This window comes from Orycteropus afer, unplaced genomic scaffold, assembly GCF_000298275.1.
Source record: "Orycteropus afer afer isolate SDZICR_OR568_19922 unplaced genomic scaffold, OryAfe1.0 scaffold00014, whole genome shotgun sequence".
Taxonomy (NCBI): domain Eukaryota; kingdom Metazoa; phylum Chordata; class Mammalia; order Tubulidentata; family Orycteropodidae; genus Orycteropus; species Orycteropus afer.
The window spans coordinates 15,962,936-15,988,292 of record NW_006921601.1 but is presented as its reverse complement, the minus strand read 5'-3'; the positions used below and the strand labels follow the sequence as shown (position 1 = coordinate 15,988,292).

Below are 25,357 nucleotides of genomic sequence, written 5' to 3'. Positions count from 1 at the left end.
AGAGACCTTTCTCAGTGCTTCTTTTTATATTCTAGAAGTAGACCACATCCCTAAGGCACTACTTAGCTGCTCCAGTAGATTCTACCATGGAGTTGATTACCAGTCTCATTATAGGGAATATCTGCATCTAGCTACCCAGCCACTCAACCAGGCCTATCCAGGTTGACACAGCTTCACTACCACAATTCCACCCCTTGTCAACTTGGCACCTATATAGATCTCCTTCACTGGGTGGCCAGAGTCTCCTAGTCCATCTGAGTGACATCCTCACCTCCTTGGCCTGGTAGGCCCCATTCCTCTGCTGCTTGGTCATGGTATCCCTGCCCCCTCACTTTAGAGCAGTGGCTATAGCCCTGTCTTACTGGCCTTCATGAACCACAGCCCCACATTCTGGAACCAAGTTCGTGAAGATCTGACGCTGTGAAACCTGAGAGGCCATGGTGGTTCCACCCCCAGAGGCCATGATCCTGCCCCTTGAGGCTGAGGCAGCTCTGCTTCCTTTTTCCTTGGTCTCTCAGCTTCTACCAATTAATACCCAAAGGCAACCCACTCCACTAGGAATCTTACTGCCCAAAGGACACTCAGCTTTTCCTGCTTCATGGGCTGGTAAGGCTGTCGCTGTCTCATGCCAGTCTCTCACCTCTGCTGCTGCCATCTCTCATGGCAGTCTCTCAGTTCTGCTGCTGCTGTCTCTCATGCCAGTCTCCCTGCTGAGATCTCAGTGCAAGGATCTTGGATCAAGGACACGCTCCACTCCTGTGTCCACATTTCAGGTTTCTGTCAGAGGAGCACCCCACTCTCGGTACCAATTTCTGTTTTGGTGACCTTGTGCTGCTCTAGCAGAAAATACCAAATGGGTGGCTTTAACAAACAGATTTATTCTCTTACTGTTTAGGAAGCTGAAAGTCTGAGTTGAAAGTGCCAACTCTAGGAGCTGGGTGAAAGCCCCTCGACCTTGGGCTTTACCTCTGCCTCTTAATCCCAGCCCACTGAAGCTGGAGGTGTGTCTTCACTCAGGCAGCTGCTTCCTTCTGAGGCTGACAAATCCAAGGTCGGCAAGTAAAATGGCACAGTCCCAAAATTCTCAAATTACACAGCAGGCCACTGATTCAAGTCCATTAACAGTCCCAAAATCAGCTGAATGGCGGCTCAGCTACATGCAGGATTCAAGCATGTCAAAAGCTAGACACCTTCCTCAGTGCTTTTTTTTATATCTTAGAAGCAGACCACATCCCTAAGGCAGCTACTCAGCTGCTCTGGTAGATCAACCATGGAGCTGATTACCAGTCTCATCAGGGAAATCACTACATCCAGTGGCCCAGCCATTTAAAACCAGGCCCAGCCAAGTTGACACATAATTTAACTACCACAATAGACATACGTAAAGTTTGTTTTTGAATAAAAATAAGATCTTCAGTGTGCTTTTTCCCACTCCATAGTACAGCGTTATCATCTTCTTTGCTATCATTTTTCACCCTTCTGCTAATATTTTTTGTTGGATGTTATCTTCTAGCACTGTCAGTCTTCTAATTTTTAACAGACTAGTAGATTTTAAAAGTCATGTCACTATTTTAATTTTCATCTATTATTAGTAAATTTTAGAATTTTTTTATGTTTATTGAATATTTTATTTGTCCTGAAAATTATTTTTCCTTTGTTCATATTGTAACCAGGTTAGTGTTAGGTTTTTGTTACTGTTTTCTGTCATTTGTACGACCATAAACCTTTTGTTCTGTAGCTGTTTTATCCTAGTCTGTCATTTATCTTATAAATTTGTTGAAATTTTTTATTTTTATACTGTCATCTATTTCTTTCTCTTTTTTTTTTTTTTTTAATGACTTATGGGATCTATTCCTAGGTATTTAAAGTAACCTTCTATGTTTTCTTTCATGCTTTTATTTTTGTTTTTTCACATTTAAAACTTCAGTATTCTGGAACTACGTTTCATAAATAATTAGGGATTTACCTTTAAGGGATCCAATTATCCTGACACCAATTTATTAAGTAGTTCATTCTTTCCCCGGTGATTTATAATGCCACACTTATATACACTAAGTTTATATATATGCATGAATTTATATCTGATCTTCCATAGACATATCTTAGTCTTTCTATACTGGTATTACATTCTTTAAGTTCTATAACTGTAAAATTTCAGTATCCAGTAAGACAAATTTTCCTTCATCTTCCCTCAAATGAAATTACTTATTAACATTTTCATTAGAAATGAATTAAATTTATAGATTTGGGGAGTACATTGATTATGTAATCCTAGAAATAAGGTGACTTTCACTTTCAAGTTCTTGTTATGTATTTTACAATTATTATGATCATTCTTAGAATGTAGTTAGATGTGCTATAAATACGACTTTTATATTTGATATTTCCCATCGTAAAATATATATTACCAAGTTAAAAACACTTGTACTGCATACAACAGTCAAGTTGTAAATTTTCTTTCAGTCAGAAAGGAGGTTTTATTATAAATGTAATGAGTTTGAGTGTGATTTCATTTCAGATCTATGTAGTCCGAATTTTGAGGGAAGGACAACTTGAACCATCATTTGTCTTCAGAACTTTTGATGAATTTCAAGAACTTCACAATAAACTCAGTATTATTTTTCCACTTTGGAAGTTACCGGGGTATGTTCTTATCCTTATAAGTTAATAATCTTTTTCTGTAGAAAACAGTTTCTTTATTAATCAAAAGCTTTGTGTGAACGTTTAGTAAGTTACTGTGGACTGTGCCTGACTTGTTCTCCTTTGTATCACAAGTACTAAACTTAAACGAGCCATAAGTTTTCTTGTTCAATGAATAAATGATGGATATTTTAAACTAAAAACAGAGGATTTTCCAGATTTCTAATTTTAATTACAGGTTTGAATTTGCTGTCTCTTCCATAGTAACTAAAACAAGATAACAATTTGGAATCTTGGTTTAAAAAAGTCAGATGTTAACTAACTACAAAAATAATCTATTAGTGCTGTACTGAGCCCATCTGAAAAATAATAAACTGAGGCAAACTTATCATTGAAACCATTAATCAAAATCTTAGTGCTTAGTTTTATATTTGATACCCTCTGGAAGCCCTTAGTTTTAATGTAATTTAATGACCAGTAAGTTTCCTGTATTAAATTGCTCAGACTCTTCTCAAACTAGGTTTCAGAAGTAAGGAGGAGATCGAGTAGTTATCAGACTTTATTTTCATATGCAGTCTCCTTTTCCCACTGCCACCAAAATAGGCAGAGTTAAGATGATCCTTTCAGCACCTATGGTAGGCCCTATGTCATTATTTGTGAATTTTACTGGTTTCTACAATAGTCACAGATGAGTAAGTGGTGGTGGTTTTGGAAATCAGATCTGAATAAAGTATTTGTGGATGATTAATGTTTGAGGAAAAAAAAGTAGAAAAACAAGCAAGTAACCTATTTCTCCTTTCCAGTAATAAATGTAGGAAATCAGCAACATGTTCACCTTCTGTATCAAGGTTCATAAAAGGATAATGGGTAATTGAACTATTTCGTCTTTGGTGCTTTTAATAAAAAGAAAGAAGCCTGTTCTTTCTTGAAGGAAAATTACAAAAAAAAAAAAAAACACTTTATCGTGAATTAAGACTCTACTTTGCATTTACGAATGTAAAAAAAGGTGTGTTTCTAAGTGATGTGCTTGACTCTACAGATGAAATCATTCCAAACCCACTTGTTTTTGTTTTTCTTTTGTAGCTTTCCTAATAGGATGGTTCTAGGAAGAACACACATAAAAGATGTAGCAGCCAAAAGGAAAATTGAGCTAAACAGCTATTTACAGAGTTTGATGAGTGCTTCAGCAGACGTAGCAGAGGTGACCTTCCTAAATGAGAAGTAATAACATACTGTACTTTTGGTGCTATATAATATTGAAACTAATGACTCTTTTTTCTTTATTTCCCCTTCAATCTTAGTGTGATCTTGTTTGTACTTTTTTCCACCCTTTACTTCGTGATGAGAAAGCTGAAGGAATAGCTCGGTCTGCAGGTGAGATTTCTTTTCTGCTTGTAGATCATTCATGGCTTCCCTATGACTTGCAGGTCTGTAGCGTCTCAGTGGATGTGGTAGGCTGACAGTACGGAACTGGTTCTACTCAGTGAGAATGGTAGGAGGGTATTCTTTCAAAAGCAGTCTATTTCTAAATAAACACAAGTTTCCTAGTAGAGTATGATTACTAAAGAAGGGTAAGTTGGTGACCTACCAAATTCTTGTGTGATTTGTTGTTGTTTTGCTTTGTTTCTAAATGTGATGGTCTTCATAAGTAAAACAATTCTTTTGTTGTAGTCTGAAATAGTGCAAACAGAATGAAATACAGATGAAAGTATTTATATTTTCAGTTGCAGGTCCTTTCAGTCCTACTCCAGGCCAAATAGGAGGAGCAGTGAAATTATCCATCTCTTACCGAAATGGTACTCTTTTCATCATGGTGATGCACATCAAAGATCTTGTGAGCGATTACAAATATTGATGATTGTAGAGGTAACCTATATCTTGGTAAGAAGCATTAGTGTTAAGGAACTGCTTTTCTTTATAGGTTACTGAGGATGGGGCTGATCCAAATCCATATGTCAAAACATACCTTCTTCCAGATACCCACAAAACATCCAAACGGAAAACCAAAATTTCACGAAAAACTAGGAATCCAACATTCAATGAAATGGTAAGTTAAAAATAATTTCTAAATATTTTCTGGATTTTTTTGTTTGGGGATTTTTAATTTTAAAATTTAAAATATTTAGGTATCAATTCTTAAATTATTTAGTGTATTAGAAAAACAAAATCAGTAGCAGGCCAGTAGTATTTAACAAAATGATGTAGAATAAAATTCTCAATTGTAAACCTTTAGTTTTTAAAAAGACCTTGGGGGTCACATGATTCACTATCTTACTAGTCCTTAAATTCATTGTATAACATTCTAAAAGTGGTTCTCTAATCTGTGCTTAAATAATTCCAGGCCATTCAATTTGTCTTAGGCAACTCCAACTCTTAGAAGATAATATTTTATACTGAACTGAAATCTTTATTCCCTGTGATTTGCACCCAAGGGTCTCAGTTGTATCTCTTGGAACCACACAGAACTACTCTTTTCCTTCTACATGGCAGCCCATCAAATACCTGAAGTTCAAATACCCTATTTCTTCTTTTAAAACATCTTCAGTACCCTTACCTTTGCTTGATAAGATAAATTTCAAAAGCCTTGCACAATCCCGGTCATTATCCTTTGAATGTGTTTCAGTCTGTCAGTAACCCTCTTAAAGGAGATTGCTCAAAACAGAAAGCAGTTAGCAAAGTATCAGCTTATCTGTGTGGAACTGTGACTTTGCTGAGATAGTCATGGTCAACTTATGAACTTATTAAAGCCTGCTGAGGTCCCCCCTGCATTCAACTACTCAGAATAAATACCACATTATTTGTGTTTATTAACATTATATCCCCTTCCCCTCCCCCCTCCAAAAAAAGTCTGGATACAGATGGAAGCAAATAATTTTGAATTTTCATCAAGCTTATAAATTTAAAAACTTAGAAGATTCTTTCACCCTTTGAAAAGCATATAGAATGGTATGGTACTTCCTTAAAAAGCTGGAAATAGAAATACTGTATAAGCCAACAATCCTGCTGCTAGGTATATATACTGGAGAAGTAAGAGCCATGACACGAACAGGTATATGCACAACCACGTTCATCACAGCGCTATTCACAGTAGCAAAAAGATGGAAAAACCTAAATGCCCATCAGCAGAGGAATGGGTTGACAAACTATGGTACGTACACACAATGGAGTCCTATCCAATGTTGAAGAACAGTGATGAATCTGTGAAACATCTCACAGTGTGGATGAACTAGAGGACATTATGCTGAGTGAAACTAGTCACAAAAGGACAAATATTATATGAGACTACTGTTGTAAAAGTCAAGAAAAAGGTTTCACAAAAAAATTACATTATTTGACGGTTATCAGGGGTAGGTGGGGAAGGGAGGATAAACGACTAACTGGAGGGTGAACACATACTAACTTGGGTAAAGGGGAAGGCTAAATAAATATAATGATAAATTACCAGGAAAAAAGCATATAGAATGCTTGGTTAAGACCAGTGGTGGTGTTTTTAAAAAGTAGTATTGGCTTTTTTTCTATTTAGTGTTGTACTGTCAAGAAAAAGAAATATAGTCAGTTTATATTTGTTTGTTTGTTTTAGTTAGTTTAACCAAACAGGATTAGATTAAGGAGTTGTTTCTCAGACTTTATGGTGAGGTTTTCTAGGGGGAAAAATTCTGAGTTAAGTGTTGGATATGATGAGAGTTTGAAATAGGACAGTTATACAACATTTCCAAATTTACTGTTAACCGCATTTTTTGGTGAGTTTATATTGAATTACGGATAATCAGAAGCTATCATTCCATGATATAGAAAATCTAGCATCAAGGACAAAGGAAATTTTAATCTCCTTTTTGTAAAATTACAATTACAGTACCCTAGTTTGTGTCCTTCCATTCCAAGTTAACTGATCATCTGAAGGCATACAGCTGTGTAAATGTTTATTGCTCTGTGCATCTCTGTGTCAGACACCAGAGGAATGATAGGATCCAGGACCCCTGAAATGCAAAATGTGCTTTTGCAGTATTGAGACAGAGTCCACCAAATGTGTGATAATCAATGTCATTTATTTGTGCCCACTTTTTGGGTGATGTTCTCACATATAACTTACTTAAAATACTGCAGGAAAAACCCACTTTACTGTAACTAACTTGTAATCACTGTTTCATTTTTCCTTTGCTGAAGCTTGTGTACAGTGGATACAGCAAAGAAATGCTAAAACAGAGAGAACTTCAACTAAGTGTACTCAGTGCAGAATCCCTGCGGGAGAATTTTTTCTTGGGTGGAATAACCCTGCCACTGAAAGATTTCAACTTGAGTAAAGAGACGGTAAAGTGGTATCAGCTGACTGCAGCAACCTATTTGTAAGCTAGTGAAATTCTGAACTTTGGAAGCAAGAGCAGTGATGAGTGTGTGTGAGCACATACACAGAAACACACGCATTTGTGAATTGTGTATAGTATTTTTATACTTGGACAGAAATTATAAAGTGAAATATAGTTGCTCTATTTCAACAATTCTTTTGGACCAACCAAAGGAAAGGAAAGGTGCAGGATGTTAGCATAAAATGCAGCTGCTATTAACAGGGCTGAAAAGCAAAGCACAAATAACACATAGTTACGTTAAGAACTACTAAATAGTTTAGAGAAGTAGGGGAGAAAATAATACTGCTTTTTATAACTCATGACTTTAAAGCCTTTTACAGAATAAGTGCCAATTACTGAAGTTGTAAATAATAGTGCCTTAACTTCATATGCTTCCTTGGCACTTCATTTCTGATGTTTTTTTCCTGACTTTTGATAAATAATAAATAGTTTTCACTCACTTTCAGTTTACTAAGGACAAGAAAATGTACATTTACTAATTTTTTTCCAATAGAAAGGTCATTGTCTACTTATTTGTGACTTTGTTAAACAGTCAAGCCATTTGATTTAAGTCTTTGTTATCCACTAACTGAATAAGATTGATTAATGCAGTTGTATGTTAAATTCCATCATTCCATTATAATCCTACATTTATTCCAATCAGTATGACTTAAAGTTTGGTACTTGGACCTTCATATACTTATTCCCACTCCCTTCATTAAACAATTTAAAATTATTCACCCATGTGCCTGTCCATTCCTCTTTATGTAAGAGCTCCATGAGTTGGTCAGACTCTTCATAAGAAACCCAGGACAAAAATTCTTTGGTCCAGATTTACTTTACATGAAGACATTTATGGAGACGTTTGTCTTGTGAATGATCTTAGTTAACAATTGTAAACACTGTATATCCACGTGAAAGAATTTTTTTTCCTTAGTATATCAGGATTCAGAATCATAAAGGACATGATTGAAATTATTCTGTAGTAGCCATTAGGAATAAGATTGATTTTTATTATTCATTTAGCTTTACAAATAAATTATGTTTAGTTTGGATAAATACACGCATACAGTAGTTACTCTGTGGCTAGGATAGAAGTCAGACACATTTTAAATGGCACTAAAGGCGGCAGCAATCTAGTTGCTGTGAGATGACTGACAGATGTGCAATGAAAAGCACAAAAAGAGAAAGGGCAACCTCAAATTCCCTTGCTCAGAACAGAATTGTTATGAACTGTGCATATGTTTAATGTAAATGGTGATACCTGCATAGCAGAAATAAAAGGGTTGAAGCTGTATCAGTATGAGAAGTTTAAAATAAAAAACTTGAAATTTTTGGTGCCTAACACTAATGATTGATTTGTAGGAAAACCCATGAGTATGATCTATGAATGTTTTTTTTTTAAAATGTTAAAATCTATTACCTATTTAATAAGTTAATTCAAGTATACATCAAAGCAAAGTTTCTTTGCTTTTTCTCTACATCCAGTTAACATTTCCTTGAAGTATATAAGTAGCTTTGCAAATGTAAAGACATACTAGATATTGTCACTTACTACTTTTGAGACCTGATTCCTTTCTATCAGTTGTCACTTAGCCATGAAAACGAAAGTGCTATCTTGGTAAAAGGCATCATTGTTAATTGGACTTGGTGTATGCTGCCTTTTGCAGTCTTACAGCATTGTCTTTTAGCTCAAATAATAGACCTGGAAAATATGATGTCATTTTGCAATTATAAGAAATCTGGCTTCTTATCTGAAAGTGTATATTATAATTAATACTGCTGTATAGTTAACCAGAGTTTAGAAAAAGGGCCAATGATGTTTTTTTCTTATTTTAACTCATTTTTGTGCCTTCTTTGATCATTAAAAAAAATGCACATACCCCCATACACATATTTTACAGATAGTTTAATAATATATTTCTTTGTGAAACTCTAATCTCCAGCCCTCACCAAAAAGGAGAGTAGGATGGAAGAGCCTCTTCACTACTACTAACAGACTTGAAATCAGTAGGACTTTTAAACTTTTTAAAAAGCTTGCAGTAAAATAAAACAAAAGTTTAAGTAAACTGGCAGTGACACTAATTTTTATATATAATTACAATGTTTTATACCTGTCTTTTATTGAGTAAAAATAACCATGCTACACATAAGTCCTGCACCAGAAGCTCCTTTTCTCTTGCCAGTGTTGTGGGATTTGCAGATAATGTTTTACTCAAAGAACTTACTATGTTCTCTACTGAAGAACCCAATATAAAACTTGCACTGATGTTTTTATTATTGTCTTTATATGAACCTATAGGTATCTGAATGTTAAAGTACATGTGATCTTGAATAAAATACTCTTTTATCTTTTTCAAATTAGAGTTGTATAAAAATTTCATTATCTTGCCTTAAGTTGGTTGACTGTTCTTTCTAGAATTCAAGTATTATGGTATTTAAAAAGAAGAGAACACATTCGTTTTTGATACTTACACTTCAGATGAAAATGTCTGAAGTCTCATTATCGTAATCCATAGATTAAATTTCATGCTATTTGACTCGCAGTACAAATACGAATAAGTATGATAATTAGTCTCGTCTATAAGAACCAAATACTTTAGTTATATTAAGGTAGTGAATAAAGATGTATAATATTTTTATTAATACCTTGAATATATTCAGTGGATTGAATGTGACTTCATAGCTGTACTTTGATTGTATTAAAATATTTCTGAATTAAGAAACTCTATTATCATTTATTTCCTCGTTGACATACTAATGTTTTTGGTTCAAATTTGATATGAGCTCACTGTTACTGTTCTCTGCATCTCACATAGGAAGTTTATTACATTCAAATAATCCTGAATTTCAGAATTAGCCTGTCACTTGTCCCTAAAAATGTTCAAATACAGAGTTTGACTTCGAAATGTGATTTTTAAAGGTCAGAATTGTTACCATTTTTCTACAACACTATTAATGTTCCTTAGAAGAGAACTGCTTCTGTGACTGTGGCACCTGACTTTGGCAGTTTACTTAAACAGCACAGCAACAACCATGTTAGTGACACATCTGCAGAACTGAGTAATATGAATTCTAATATTATACCACCAGCCTGAAAAGATACCAATGTGAAACTGTAGTTCTCTGATACCATAAAGGGTCCAGAGACTGTGAAAGCAAGTAACAAACAAGTAGTAATTATCTTTTCAAATATTTTATTTGCCACTTTCTCCTCCTCCTTTCCTTTGGAGCTCTGATAAAATGAATAATAGACGTTCCCACTTCTACGTCTTTTGACTTCCGTATTTTCCTTTTTAGGGGTGGGAGTAGTGGTCTCTGTTCAATCTCAGTACTTTATTCTGACTTCTCTTCTGGTTCATTACTTCAACTGTTTAATCTGTCCATTGAGTTTTTAATTTTGGTTGTGGTATTTTTCATGTCTAGGAGCTCTGGTGGTGTAGTCCCTAAGGCATTTGACTGCTAACCAGAAGGCTGGCAATTCAAACCCACTACCCACTCCTCGGAAGGAAGATTGGGCAGTCTACTTCTCTGGTGATACTGCCTCAAAAGCCCGAGGAGGGGTCGCTATGAGTCAGATCCAACTCAACAGCTGTGAATTTGTTGTTGGGTGTTTTTTTTTTTTTTCTTTTTGGTTTAGAACAACTATTTGGTTATTTTTTATTTGTTTATTTGAATCATGATCCAGAGAAGACCCACCCACAAGATTGCCAAGACCATTTAATGAGTATAAGTATAGTCTTTTTAACAAATGGTGCTGGGACAAGAGGACAATCACATTCAGAACAATGAAGTTAGACCCTTACCTTACTCCGTATACAAAAACTAAAATGGAACAAAGACCTAAGTATAAGAGCAAAATTCTAAAACTCTTAAGAAAAAAACATAGAGATGCTGAATTAGGCAATCATTTCTTAAATATATTACACAGAGCAGGAACAACAAAAGAAAAATACTGATAAACTGTGCTACATCAAAATTTAAAACTTTTGTGCATGAAAGGAGACTACCAAGGAAGTGAAGAGACAACTCACAGAATGAGATAAAATATTTGCAAATCATATACCTGATAAGAAACTTGTGTCCAGAATATATAAGGAACATTTACAACTCAACAGAAAGAACCCAGTTCGAAAATGGGCAGAGAATGTAAATAGACAGACACTTGTCCAAGTAAGATACACAAATGGACAACAACACATGACATATAACATCATTAGTCATCACTGTTACATGCCATCGAGTCGGCCCCGACTCATAGCGACCCCTCCTTGGGTTTCCAAGGCGGTATCACTACAGAAGTAGATTGCCCAACCTTCCTTCCGAGGAGTGGCTGGTGGGTTTGAACCACCAGCCTTTCTGGTTAGCAGTCAAGTGCCTTAGGCACTACGCTATTAGTCATTAGGGAAATGTGAATCATTACCACAATGATATATCACTTAACACCCACTCAACAAAATCAAACTAAACTCATTGCCATCAAGTTAAAGTTCAACTCAGTGACCCCCATTGGGTTTCCAAGGCTTTACATCTTTGGAGGAGCAGATTGCCTCCTATTCATCGAGTCACTGGTCGGTTCAAACTACCGACCTCTTTCGTAGCAGTCAAATGCCTTACCCACTACACCACCAGAGTTCCTTTTATACCCACTAGGATGGCTATAGGAGCTCTGGTGGCATAATGCCAAAGGCATTTGACTGCTAACCAGAGGGCTGGCAGTTTAAACCCACCAGCCACTCCTCAGAAGGAAGATTGGGCAATCTACTTCCGTAGTAATACTGCCTCGGAAACCCAAGGAGGGGTTGCTATGAGTCGAGACCCACTCGATGGCAGTGAGAGGATGGCTATAAAGAGCTCTGGTGGTGCAGTGCCTAAGACATGTGAGTGCTAACCAGAAGGTTGGCAGTTCAAACCTAGCCACTCCTCAGAAGGAAGATTGGGCAATCTACTTCCATAGTGATACTGCCTCGGAAACCCAAGGAGGGGTTGCTATGAGTTGGGACCCACTTGATGGCAGTGAGAGGATGGCTATAAGGAGCTCTGGTGGTGCAGTGCCTAAGACATGTGAGTGCTAACAAGAATGTTGACTGTTCAAATCCACCAGCCACTCTGCAGAAGGAAAATAGAGTGATCTACTTCTATAAAGATCTACTGCCTCGGAAACCCAATGGGAGTTGCTGTGAGTTTGAATCGACCCGATGGCAGTGGGTTTGGTTTTTTGGTTTGTTTAGGACGACTGTAATAAAAAATTAGAAAATACCAAGTGTAAGTCAGGATGTGAAGGAATTGGAGCCTTCATATATTGTTGGTAGTGGAAATGTATTGCATTGGGCAGGTCTGCAGCAATAGACCCCTTTAAAGTATTGAAAAGCAAATATGTCACTTTCAGAATTAAAGCACACCTGATCCAAACCTTGGTATTTTCAATAGCCTCATAAGCGTGTGAAGCTGGACAATGAATAGAGAAGACGAGAAATTGATGCATTTGAATTACGGTGTTCATGATGAATATTAAATATACTATGGATTGCCAAAAGGCGCTTTAGAAGCAAGGATGATGAGATTTCATCTCACGTACTTTGGACATTATGTCAGGAGAGGACCACTCCTTGGAGAAGTGTATCATCCTTGGTAAAGTAGAGGGTCATTAAAAGACCCTCAATGAGATGGCCTGACACAGTGGCTGCAACAATGGGCTTCAAACAGCAATGATTGTGAGATGGCAGAGGACCAGGTAGTGTTTTTTTCTATTGTATGTAGGGTGATTCTGTTGTACATAGGGTCACTATGAGTTAGAAACAACACAAAATGTGTTATGTGCATACAGTGGAACGTTACACAGCCATATAAAACAATGAAGTACTGACTGTTACATGCTACAACATAGATGATTAAGTAAAAGAAGCCAGGTAAAAAAGGCCAAATACTGTATGATTCCATGAATCATGTGTAATGTATGTATATATGAAATGTCCAGAATAGGAAAACCCATGGGGAAAAAATGGAAATGCATGGTTACCAGGAGGTGGGGGTAAAGGGGAATTGGGAGCAACAGCTTAATGGGTACAAGATTTCTTTGTGATGTGATAGAAATGGTCTGGCATTAGATAGTGGTAATGGTGGCAAAACATTGTGAATATACTAACAGCCACATTGCATACAATGTTTAAAATGGTGGATTTTATTTCAATAATGGGAAAAAAATCCACACAGAAAATCAATTTAAAAAAACTTTAATCATTGCATCTCTGCCTTAGTAAAGAAATAATTGTAATACAGTGACTACTTTCTGGATAATGGAACTGTAATTTTCCCTTTTATTAAAATATCTTTAAGAAATTGAAGATTCAAGTTTTTTATAGTCCTCAAACAAGCATGCCACATGTAAAGGCAATGGGGGTATGGCTTAATAGAAGGCAAGCACCGTTTGATTTTATTAAAATGCAACACCCTCTTTGTAGTTTATCATTAATATTACTGAGTAAATAGACATACCCAGATAAGATGAATTTCAAAACTAGTGGAGGGTTTAAACAAAAAAACTCAAAAAACTGTAATAATGCTTAAAATTTCTATTTCATGAATATATATTTGTGTCAACATTCCTATATCCTTATTAGAAGAGTTGTATGGTGTTTTTTATGAGATATATATATACATATATATATATATATATATATATATATATATATATATATAATATAATTTCACTAGAATGGTATTCTCAAAACTCACTCCAGCACTAGTGTTGATTATATCATAGACATCCTCAGTCATTCCACTACCAGACATAAATTCAGCAGTGCTTGAGGACTTAAAAAACCCATGTGTAAGTAAGACTTGATCCAAATCAACACAAATATACTATAATCCAGGTCTAGATTCCCAAACTTTTACTCTTCCTACTGTCATTTACTGCCTCCTGAAATAAAGTCTGTAGACAATTTCAAAGGGGAAAAAAAAATTAATAATATTTAGTAATTATTTCAAATAGTTATTGAGTGCCTAAACCCTATGGGGGAGCTCTGGTAGCGTAGTGTCTAAGGCACTTGACTACTAACCAGAGGGCTGGTGGTTCAAACCCACCAGCCACTCTCCTCAGAATAATGGAGGGCAATCTACTTCCATAGTGATACAGTCTTGGCAACCCAAGGAGGGGTCGCTATGAGTCGGGTACAACTTGATGGCACATGATGACAACAAGAAGCACCATCCTCACAATTGTTGCTATGTTTGGGCCCATTTGTTGCAGACAGTGTGTCAATCTATCTCGTTGAGGGCTTTTCTCTTTTTCACTGTCCCTCCTTTCCAAAGATGATGTACTTCTTCAGGGTCCAGTCCCTCCTGATAACATGTCCAAAGTATGTGAGATGAAGTCTTGGCATCTTCACTTCTAAGGAGCATTCCAGCTGTACTTCTTCCAAGACAGGTATTTGTTCTTCTGGCAGTCCATAGCATATTCACTGTTCTTCACCAACACCATAATTCAACTGCATTGATGATTCTTTATTAATTGTCCAGCTTTGTGTGTGTATGAGGCTATTGAAAATACCATAGCTTGGGTTATGTGCACATCAGTCTTCAAGGTGACATCTTTTTTAACATGTTAAAGCAGTCTTTTGTAGCAGATTTTCCCAGTGCAATATGTCATTTGATTTTTTGACTGCTGCTTCCATGGGTGTTGATTGTGGATCCAAGTGAAATGAAATCCTTCATAGCTCTAATATTTTCTGTGTTTATCATATTATTGTCCCAGTTGTAAGGATTTTTGTTATCTTTATGTTGAGGCGTAATTCACAATGAAGGCTACAGTCTTTGATCTTCATCACTAAGTGCTTCAAGTCCTCTTCACTTTCAGCAAGAAAGGTTGTGTCATCTGCACATTGCAGGTTGTTAATAAGTCTTCCTCCAATCCTGCTGCCTCATTCTTCTTCATAGAGTCCAGTTCCTCAGATTATTTGCTCAGCATACAGATTAAATACGGTGAAAGGATACAGCCCTGATACACACCTTTCCTGATTTTAATCCATTCATATCCCCTTGTTCTGTTCCAATGACAGCCTCTTGGTCTATGTATAGGTTCCACATGAGCACAATTAAATGTTATGGAATTCCCATTCTTTGCAATGTTATAATTTACTATGACCCACAGAGTTGAATGCCTTTGCATAGTCAAGAAAACACAAGTAAACATCTTTCTGGTATCTGCTGCTTTCAGCCAAGATCCATATGACATCAGCAGTGATATTCCTTGTTCATGTCTCTTCTGACTCTGCCCTGAATTTCTGGCAGTTCTCTCATGGTGGACTGCTGCAACCATTTAAAAAATTATCTTCAGCATGTGATATTGATGATAATTGTTTGATAATTTCTGCATTCTGTCACATTACCTTCCTTTGGAATAGGTATAGTGTCTTAGGTTGGATTCTCTAGAGAAATAAAACCAGTGAAATGTGTTAACAGATGGATAGAGATTTATCTCAAGGAAATGGCTCACTTGGTTGTGGAGGCTGGCAAGTCCCAAAGCCATGGGTCAGTTGTCACTCTGGAAGCTTCTCCTCACTCACATGGTTGCAGAGGATGATAAACCCACAATTACCAGGTCAGATGAGAAGCTGGTGGCTCATGAGGATGCAGAAGCCAGCAAATCCCAAAAACAGCAGGTCACATGGCAGGCTATTGGTATACAGGGCTGGAGAGCTGGTAAATCCCAGAATCACCAGGGCAGATGACTGGCTGCTAGCTCAAGTCCCAAGGACTGGACGTAAGATGATGACACATAGGATGCAGAATCCAGAGCAAGGGAGAGCCTTGCCAGAGCATCCATATATATGCAGGTCACACCCCCAAGGAAACTCCCCTTACATCATAGTAAAGGTGTGACTTGAGTAAGAGTGGGACTTTAGTCATGCCCTCTTAAAATCTTTAACTCAAGATACATCCCACACTAATCCTGCTAATGAGGCATATAAATGAACATAGAAAGGTTAGGATTTACAACACACAAAATGAAGGATAATTGCATCAGATCACAAAATGAATAACCACAAAACACTGGGAATCATGGCCTAGCCAAGTTGACACCTAATATTAATCATCACAGGCACATAGTATAATATACCAGTTGGTTGGCCAGGTAGCACTCTTCCAAATTTCTTGGAGTGAGCACTTCCAGTGTTGCATCATTTTTTGAAACATCTCAGTTGGTATTCTGTCAATTCCTGGAGACTTGTTTTCCCCGAATGTCATCAGTGCAGCTTGGACATCTTCCTTTGTTGTTGTTATTGTTATGTGCTGTCGAGTCGGCCCGACTCATAGCGACCCCTCCTTGGGTTTCCGAGGCAGTATCACTATGGAAGTAGGATTGCCCAACCTTCCTTCCGAGGAGTGGCTGGTGGGTTTGAACTGCCAGCCTTCTGGTTAGCAGTCAAGTGCCTTAGGCACTACGCTACCAGAACTCTTTAGTACCATTAATTCTTAATTATATGCTATCTCCTGCAATGGTTGAATGCCAACTAATTCTTTTTGGTACAGTGATTCTGTGTATTCATTCTTCTTTTGATGCTTCGTGTTCTTTGATGCTTGTTCAATTTTTTGCTCTTAGAATCCTTCAATATTACAGCTCAAGGGTTGAATTTTTTCTTTGGTTCTTTCAGCTTGAGAAATGTCAAGCATTTTCTTCCCTTTTGATTTTCTAACTCAGGGTCTTTGCACATAACAGATGAGGATTAGAAATAAAAAATGTAAATGCTGGCTTGGCAGTAACCATATTATTACTTTCAGTCCAGCATTTACCATGTGGTATTGAACATAGTAGGAAACCTAGTGGCACAGAGGTTAAGCACTCAGCTGTTAAGTGAAAGGGCAGTTGAAACTCATCAGCCTCTCCACAGGAGAGAGATATGGCAGTCCACTTCAGTAAGTGTTACAGCCTTGGAAACTCTATGGGGCAGTTCTGCTCTGTCCTTATATGGGAGCTGTGAGTTGGAATCACAGGAGTATTGAACTTGTTTAACGCCTTTGAACTTATAAAGGGCAGGGACAGACTTTGGGAGCTCTTAGGCCAGCAGCTCTGGTGGCGTACTGCCTAAAGCATTTGCCTGCTAATCAGAAGGCTGGAGGTTCAAACCCACCAGGCACTCCACTGAAGGAAGACTGGGGAAAACTGGGCAGTCTACTTCCGTAGGGGTACCGCCTTGGAAACCCAAGGAGGGGTCGCTATGAGTCGGATTCCACTCCACGGTAGTGAGTTTGATTTTCTGGTTTTATGCCAGGAACGATGGTATCGTGCTTGGTAAAGTTGAGGGTCAGCAAAAAAGGGGAATACCCTCAACAAGCTAGATCGACACTGTGACTACAACGATAGGCCCAAGCATAGCAAGGATTGTGAGGATGGCACAGGACCGGGCAGTGTTTCGTTCTGTTACACAGAATTCACCGGTGCCTGTGAGTCACCCACTCCATGTCACCTAACAATAACAACAACGTGCCAGAACTAGGCCTGCAATGATGACTGAAAGAAAAATAGTGTATTGCTGAATTTCAAGCGCCAAAGTCCTCCGGGCGGCGGTGGCGCAGATAACAGACCTCCTCAGGGCAGGGACCAAAGCCACTACTAGCCCTTCAGCTCTAGCTGCTCTTCGCCTACTTCCAGCCCCGGATTTGAAATTGCAATAGCTTGGCTGAGTACACCTTCAGAAAGCGGACAGTCTTCCTAAGTAACTCTCACTGGAAGCTGGCATAATACGCAGTTCCCTATTCTAACAGCAAGGCTCATCAAGTGCTCATGCATGCCGGGATGTGTAGTCCGGCTAATTGTGGATGTTTGCTCAAGGTTGAAATGCATTTCGGGATATGTAGTTGTGAGGACGCCAGAGGCTTCGTGGCGTAGCTCCGCCTCCTGCATGCGAGAAAGCGGGAACGTGTGAAGTCACTTCCTGTGTGCTAGGTGGTTTCCTGCGGCGTTTCCACCCTCGCTCTCTTTTTCGCTGCCTGTTCGCCGCCATCATGGGTCGCATGCATGCTCCCGGGTGAGCTCCGGGCGCCGAGTATGATTGCAGGGTTGGGATACGGGAGCCGGGGAGAAGGGTGGAGCGTGGGCACAGGTCGAGGGGGTGATATTCTGGTCTGCTGTGGCGCGGGCCTTCAACTCATCCGGAAACTGCTTCTCTTCCCAGGAAGGGCCTGTCCCAGTCGGCTCTGCCCTATCGCCGCAGCGTCCCCACTGTGAGTTGCGTGCTGGGACCAGGGGGAAGCCAGGGTCGCATTCGTTGCTCCCGCGAAGCAACGCCGGGGCGGGGGATTTTTTTGCTAAGGAGCGCGGTTTGAGGACGGAGGGGACCTCTCCGCTGCGGCCCTCTTCCTGGTTTCTGGTCCTAAGGCCGATTTCTGTCCCACACACAGTGGTTGAAGTTGACGTCTGACGACGTGAAGGAGCAGATCTACAAACTGGCCAAGAAGGGCCTGACTCCTTCGCAAATTGGTGAGTGTTTTGAACTAATGTAGCCCCTTAAACCTGCTATCGTGTGACATACTGGAAAAGGCTCTGGTGGTAATGTGCCCCATATCTGCTTTACAAACTTTTACTCATTTTCCTGACTTTACAGTTGCAAACAGAGGCCTAGCAACTCAAGTTCTTGTATGGCCGATGGTAAAATGATTAAAATGCTTGCCAAGATTGAATCAACCATCAGTTGTGGGTTAGGCACTATCTGAGGTGCATGGTTCTAAGGTCTTTACCTTTGTCGACCTCGTGTGGTTCTGACAGCAGTACTTTGAAGTACAAACTAGTAGTTGTCTTTACTTTGTAGTTGGAACTGAGACAAAGTGTAGTTAAATAGCTAGCCCCAAATCACACAGCTATTAAGTGAAGGAGTCGTGGTTGGTACCAGAGCTGGAGACTATGAGGTGATTTGAATCTCAGTTGTACGTGACTTCATGCAAATAACTTCATTTGGCAAATGTCTGATTGCTCTGCACCAAGCTTGGTTCTGGGCCCTGAGGATACAGTAATTGGGGAAGGCAGGGACACACATCTGCCCTCCTGGAGTTTCTAGTCAGATGAGAGCTATGACTCGAAAAGTGAACAAATAAATAATAGACTGCCAAGAATTGAGGGACATTTTTAGTACAATGTCTGGTACAAATTGTTAATATGAGGTGGTTGTAATTATAGACTCGATGGCAAACAACAATAACTATAGAATGAGTATACATAGTAGGACTCTTCTTGATACCTTTCACTGGCTGTGTTGCACTAAGCTCACTGATGATAGTTTTCCAAATTCAGTTTCTACCATAGGGGTTTTCTCAGTAGCTACATCTTTTTAGCATATCTCCTCTTTGCATGCATTCTCATGTTGGTTTCTGTGATGTGTGAAAGCAAATCAGAAACTTGGAGAGTGACTTGATCTTGGAGTCATGCCCCAGTGTGTTTGGTGTGGGAAGTTACAATGTATGATTCCTCTTCAGGTGTGATCTTAAGAGATTCACATGGTGTTGCACAAGTACGTTTTGTGACAGGCAATAAGATTTTGAGAATCCTTAAGTCCAAAGGACTTGCTCCTGATCTTCCTGAGGATCTCTACCATTTAATTAAGAAAGCTGTTGCTGTTCGAAAGCATCTTGAGAGGAACAGAAAGGTAAGAGAATAAATGAAAGCCTGATGCTACATAGAACTCCTTGTGTGGACTTCAGTAAAACATAGTGCATCTGATTTGAATTTTCTAAGGTAGTTTGGCGGGAGCTCTGGTAGTGTAGTGAGCACCTAAGGCACTTGACTGCTAACCAGAAGGCTGGCGGTTCAAACCCACCAGCCACTGGGAAGGAAGGTGGGGCAATATACGTCCTTAGTGATACTGCCTCGGAAACCCAAGGAGGGGTCACTGAGTTGGGTCCGACTCGACGGCACATAACAACAACAGCACAAGGTAGTTTGGCATACAGACTAGTTAGCACTGGGGTTGCTTTCAGATAAAAATTGTACTAGAAAAGGTTTTCTTTGGGTCCACTGAATTTCTTGAGTGTGTCTAGTTGGTTGAAAATCATTTCTGTTAAATATTCTCCTGGAAGCCTTAAATTGACCTTAATTTCACTTAAGAACTTAATCTAAATTGAGCCATGTGAACCCTAGCCTATGATTTTATTGTTGGACATTGGGTAACTTTTCATTGGAGAAAGTGCGTGGTAGCTCTGCATTTTGATGTTTGTTTGCCTGGTTTTCTTCAATTCTATCATTTTCATTGTTAGGATAAGGATGCTAAGTTCCGTCTGATTCTGATTGAGAGCCGAATTCACCGATTGGCTCGATATTATAAGACAAAGAGAGTCCTCCCTCCCAATTGGAAATAGTAAGTATCAACCTTTTTCTTAATAGATGCTATTTTTATGGTTGGGACAGAGGAAATATGGATAAAAATAGTTGCTTAATTCTTGATTTAGAATAGCAGTCAGCACACATTCTGTTAAGGGCCATATAGTAAACATATGGTCAACAACTCTACTGTTATATCAGGAAAGCAGCCATGGACAATATTTAAACAAGTGGGCATGACTGTTCCAATAAAGTTTTCTTTACAAAAACAAGTAGAGGGCCATAGTTCATGGACCCCTGCTTAAGAACACTAACAAGCCTTTTCATTGTCTAGGAAGAATATCTAAAACTGCAGTTGATAAGTCGGCTCTCAAGGAGTTTGTTGTATTAAATTGTGCATGGATTGCTCACTATGATGATTGGTTTCCAAGCATTCGCAGTTTCCACCAGAAAGGTTTTTCCTTATGTTGGCCAGCCCTTCCTTGGATGTCTGAGTGAGCGTCTTCCATTTCGTTAAGCCTGAGCACAATGAACTGATTAAGGAACTCAGTAGTTTCCTGTGTTTTGTATAGGTGGAGTTTGTTTTACCAGTGTGAAATTAGCCCCACAACAGCAGGCAGCTTCTGTGAGTGTGGAGGACTAGCATTAATCTCTTCTCTTCTCCCCTCTTTTTTCTTTTCAGTGAATCATCCACAGCCTCTGCCCTGGTTGCATAAATTTGTGTATGTACTTGAGCAATAAAATCACTGTTTAACTATAAGACTGTTGTGTGTTTCTTTTCCTTAATAAACTTGTGTCAGTATAGATACATAGTGATCGTTTTTGATGAGGAAGGGTTTGAGTCACAAAGCTGTGTAATTCTAATAAGATAGCATCCATGGTTGCATAATAACGCATCTTTTCACTGGCTCCCTGGAACTAGGTGAGCAGTTTGATTTCAAAGGTGGATGCTGTGTACAAAGGTGAGAATTGAGAGAGACTAGAAAGCAATGACTTCTTGTTTTGGGATTGTGACAAAATGTTCATGAATGTTAAATACTGAGGTAGATATGTGACATATTCTGTACAGTTGGCATCATAAATATAAGTGTCACTGGATAAGGAGACTATTGAGGGACCTTGGAGAAAGTGCTATTTGTGATAGATCTTGCTGGTGAAGCTTAGAGATGAGGAAGGAGGGATTCAGGAAACAGTAAGCAAACATAGTCCCATTTCTGTTTATACCAACTCCCTAAGTAGTTTCATCTAGTCCATACCTTTAAATGCTGTCCTTGAAGTTACACACTCAAATTCATACCTCCATTGCGGACCTTCCCTGAACTTCAGACTTAAGTATGCGTCTATCTATTCATATGTAGCACCCCCACTTGGATTTCTGATGGACCCGAAAACTCTGTATATACCTAACTGAGCTGTAATTTTTGCACCCTAAACCTGTTCTTTCTCCAGACATCTCCATTTAGTAAAAGGCAGTCACATTAGTCCTTGGGCCAGGAAACTCTCAGTCATCCTGCCCTTTGTCATCCCCAACCATGGTACCAGTTAATCGCCAAATCCATTTGGCTCCTTCAAAATAAAATTTAAAAATCCTGATGATTACCCTATAAGGGAGTATCAGGATCCTGGCAGGAACAGAGAGGTTGAAACTGAATTTGGAGAGTTTACTAAAGGGACCCTTTACAAAGGCGTGGAAATAATTTAGGGAAACCACAAAGGACATTGTGTACCGTAGCTTGAAGAGCATGAGATACTCGGTTGGTGAGCGCCGCCTGACACTATCCTCAGTAGATGGCAGATACTCTGCTGAGACTTTCCTTAACAGTGCTTCCCATTGGTCAAATCTCAAAGGCAGAGGTCCACAATTTTCAGCTCTTTTTTTTTTTTTTTCGGCAGCGGAGCAGTGTGAACACTGGATCTGGAGGGGCAAATGGAAGGTATCCAGTACAAAGGGGTTTCTGTGATCTGGCTGCTTCTAGCTTTCTCCTACCACCCTGCCTGGTCATGTTAACCTAGGTCACAAACAGGCTTTGCCCTCATTAATCCTGCCTGGATAGCCACATGGCTTGCTCCTTTGTTTGGGACTTCTTAGATATCTCACCAGAGAGGCACCCTCCCACCCAGCACTCTATCTGCCATCCTGCTCTTATTTTTCTTCAGAGAGTTTTTTATCACTTGACACTGTGTTTTTGATTATTACCTTCCACTTCAGATTATGAGTAAGCCCCTTGAGAGCAGAGACCTGTATCCTTAGTGTCTGGCACATAGGTACCATTTGCTGAATATAAGGGAAGAAAAAATGAGGGCTTGGAAAATGTCTTTTTTCAACTATTGGTTTATAGAAAATTTGGCTACAAATACATTCTAGGTAAGAGCTCTGGTAGTGTGGTGCCTAGGGCACTTGACTGCTACCCAGAAGGCTGGCAGTTCAAACCCACCAAACACTCCTTGGAAGGAAGGTTGGGCAATGTACTTCTGTAGTGATACTGCCTCGGAAACCCAAGGAGGAGTCACTATGAGTCAGGTTCAACTTGACAGCTGTGGGTTTGGTTTGGTTGATGCCTGTGTAGGGTGGGATTATCTTGAGTCCTGCCTCGCTGGAGGGTGTGACCCTTAGTTTCCTAGAGGGTATATATGTGAAACAGCAGTCCGTTGTCTGACCTGCCCCTGCAACCACTAAGTGAGGAGAATCCTCCAGACCTACCCTTGACCCACTGATTTGAGACTTGCCAGACTCCCAGCCTCTACCAGCACATTAGCCATTTCCTGGCAGTTTGTGAGTTCTGTGAGACACCATAGCAAAATACAGAACCGTAGCATAGTGCCTAAGGCACTTGACTGCTAACCAGAAGGCTGGCGGTTCAAACCCACCAGCCACTCCTTGGAAGGAAGGTTGGGCATTCCTACTTCCGTAGTGATACTGCCTCGGAAACCCAAGGAGGGGTCGCTATGAGTTGGGGCCGACTCAACGGCAAATAACAACAACAACAACAAGACAGGAGGGAGAGTGCTGAGGGGAGGAGGAGGAGGAGGAATTGATGTTAGAGATGACGGAGTGGCACAGCAGTTGGGAAAAACTGGACATTTGGGATGTCTTACCAGCCTCCTGCTGAGCCTTCTAAAAGGAATTATTCAACCCAGATAAAGTTGCCCCGAGCCACCTGAGTAGTTACTGGCAGAATTAAGATTTACATCTGGTACTAATGACTTGAGTTTAGTGTTATGTAGTTTTTTAATTCTTTGGCTACTTTCACTTGACTGAAGTTCACTTTATTTTTTCTGTTTACCTCTGGCATTTTACTATCTAGGAGCTCTGGGAGCGTAGTGCCTAAGGCACTTGACTGCTAACCAAAAGGCTGGGGATCTGTAGAGATTCATAACCTTGGAAACCTATGGGGCAGTTCTGCTCTGTCCTATAGGGTTGCCATGGGTTGATGGCAGTGGGTTTGGTTTGGGTTTGTTTTCTCTTACAGCCCTAGTGTCATCTATATTCCTTTTGACAGATGTCTTGTTTTTTACTTTCCCTTTCATTTTGAACCTTTGAGGCAGCTCTGTCTGGACCTGCCTCCCTCTTAAGATGGAGAGGTTTGAGGATATGTGTTCATCCTTTCCCTCGTGGGCTTCATATAAGCTCTGTCTTCTTTATTTGATGTACCTGAAACCCTTTTCCCTGTCTTAACATTATTCTGATGATTTCTTAAACCTTGAATATGGCTTTAGTTTTATCTTCTATCAAAGTATATATTTGTTTAATATACTTTAGACTCCTTGGCTCATTTCTAAAGAATCAAAAGTTCAAGAGATTTCGAAGGTTCCAAACTGGCAGCTCACGGGCTGAATCCAGCCTACAGATGCAGTTGTTCACATTGTGTTTTAAATTCCGTCTGATCAACTTCCAGGTCATCTCTGGATCTGATTTTGTTGCTTGTGTTTTCACTGGACAGCAGGATTCTCACTTGTTTTTTGGTGTGTTTATGATTTTTTTTTTTTTTTTGAATGCTGGATATTAGGTATAGGATAGTAGAGACTGAGCTAAGTATTTGTGCCTGAAAATGGGCATGCCTTTTCCTATGCTAGGTATTAGTGTGGGTGGTTGAGTAAATTTGGTTGCCTCAGTTTGAGCTGGGTTTGCGTTTTGTTGGTGGCGCAGTTACCTTGGCTTCAAATACCACTGGCTTCACATTCCTCCAGTGGTTCCTTATGATGGTGACTGATTGGCTGGAGGTTATTCTCAGTGATCCTGCTCCAGCTTCCACTTTTGGCTTTCCTATACACCTCCACCTCAGAGAGGATCTCTTTCCCTGCTCCGAGGCCTCTGCCAACCATAAACTGCTGTTGCCTGTCATCACTTACTAGCCTGATAGTACCGATGCTGGGAGGGAGAGTTTCTGGCTTTGGTCAAGCCTCAGTCTTGTGCAGGCCCTGGGTCTCTGGAGTAGGACCTTCTTAGTTACCCTGATTTTCTCTCAGCAAAGCAGTAGGAGACCTCCAATAATCAGGCCCAGGAGCTTTTCCTGTCCTAACCCACACGAGTATAAGGCCATTTCCTTCCCTCAGCTGTAGAAGGTATTCACTTGCCATGGGGAAATAGGGTTTGCTCTCTCTCCCAGCAATACAAGGTTTTTGTTCCTTCTTGTTGTTATGTGCCGTTGAGTCAGACCCAACTCATAGCAACCCCTCCTTTGGGTGTCCCAGGCAGTATCACTACGGAAGTAGATTGCCCCATCTGCCTTCTGAGGAGTGGCTGGTGGGTTTGAACCGCCAGCCTTCTGGTTAGCAGTCAAGTGAATTCTGGTGGGGCATCATTCCTTTTCTATAATAGGTCTTCCTTCTTTCAAGCCTGTGCCCCTGAGAAAGGCTTCCTCCAGTCTTGGACTTTGCCCCAGACCTTTCTTGGGAACTACTAGTGAGTCAGTAGCTCCAGAGGTTCTCTCCTGCCAGCCTCTCACTCAGCAGGTAGCAATTCATTTACAATTTTAGCTGAAATGTATTAAATGGCAGCCCTATAGGTCAGCTCTATCACAGGTAAGCCAATGCTGTGTCCTGTCTCTCCTCGGAAAGGCTT

General features: G+C 39.6%; 2 protein-coding genes and 1 non-coding gene across 3 annotated transcripts in view; all 3 read left to right on the top strand.

Annotated features, from left to right (window-relative positions):
• Window positions 1-6,987, top strand: part of PIK3C2A (phosphatidylinositol-4-phosphate 3-kinase catalytic subunit type 2 alpha) — a 107,593-nt gene extending 100,606 nt beyond the window's left edge. Inside the window, exons 27-32 of the mRNA XM_007955490.2 lie at window positions 2,519-2,643; window positions 3,724-3,841; window positions 3,942-4,014; window positions 4,365-4,474; window positions 4,562-4,687; window positions 6,805-6,987. Coding sequence (XP_007953681.1) covers window positions 2,519-2,643; window positions 3,724-3,841; window positions 3,942-4,014; window positions 4,365-4,474; window positions 4,562-4,687; window positions 6,805-6,987 — 735 coding nt within the window. The remainder of the gene's footprint in view (window positions 1-2,518; window positions 2,644-3,723; window positions 3,842-3,941; window positions 4,015-4,364; window positions 4,475-4,561; window positions 4,688-6,804) is intronic.
• Window positions 6,988-17,990: 11,003 nt separating this feature from the next.
• On the top strand, window positions 17,991-21,011 carry RPS13 (ribosomal protein S13). Its single transcript, XM_007955479.2, has 6 exons — window positions 17,991-18,013; window positions 18,161-18,209; window positions 18,387-18,465; window positions 19,455-19,624; window positions 20,232-20,332; window positions 20,978-21,011. Exons 1-6 carry the CDS (start codon window positions 17,991-17,993, stop codon window positions 21,009-21,011), a joined length of 456 nt encoding a protein of 151 aa, XP_007953670.1.
• On the top strand, window positions 20,703-20,793 carry LOC122151616. Its single transcript, XR_006164231.1, has one exon. It is a non-coding gene; the product is annotated as a small nucleolar RNA SNORD14 (small nucleolar RNA).
• Window positions 21,012-25,357: the final 4,346 nt, after the last annotated feature.

Coding starts and splice junctions, on each gene's coding strand:
- RPS13 (XM_007955479.2), top strand. CDS start 17,991: ATGGGTCGCATGCATGCTCCCGG. Junction 18,466..19,454: donor CCTGACTCCTTCGCAAATTG/GTGAGTGTTTTG, acceptor ATTCCTCTTCAG/GTGTGATCTTAAGAGATTCA. Junction 19,625..20,231: donor ATCTTGAGAGGAACAGAAAG/GTAAGAGAATAA, acceptor TTTCATTGTTAG/GATAAGGATGCTAAGTTCCG.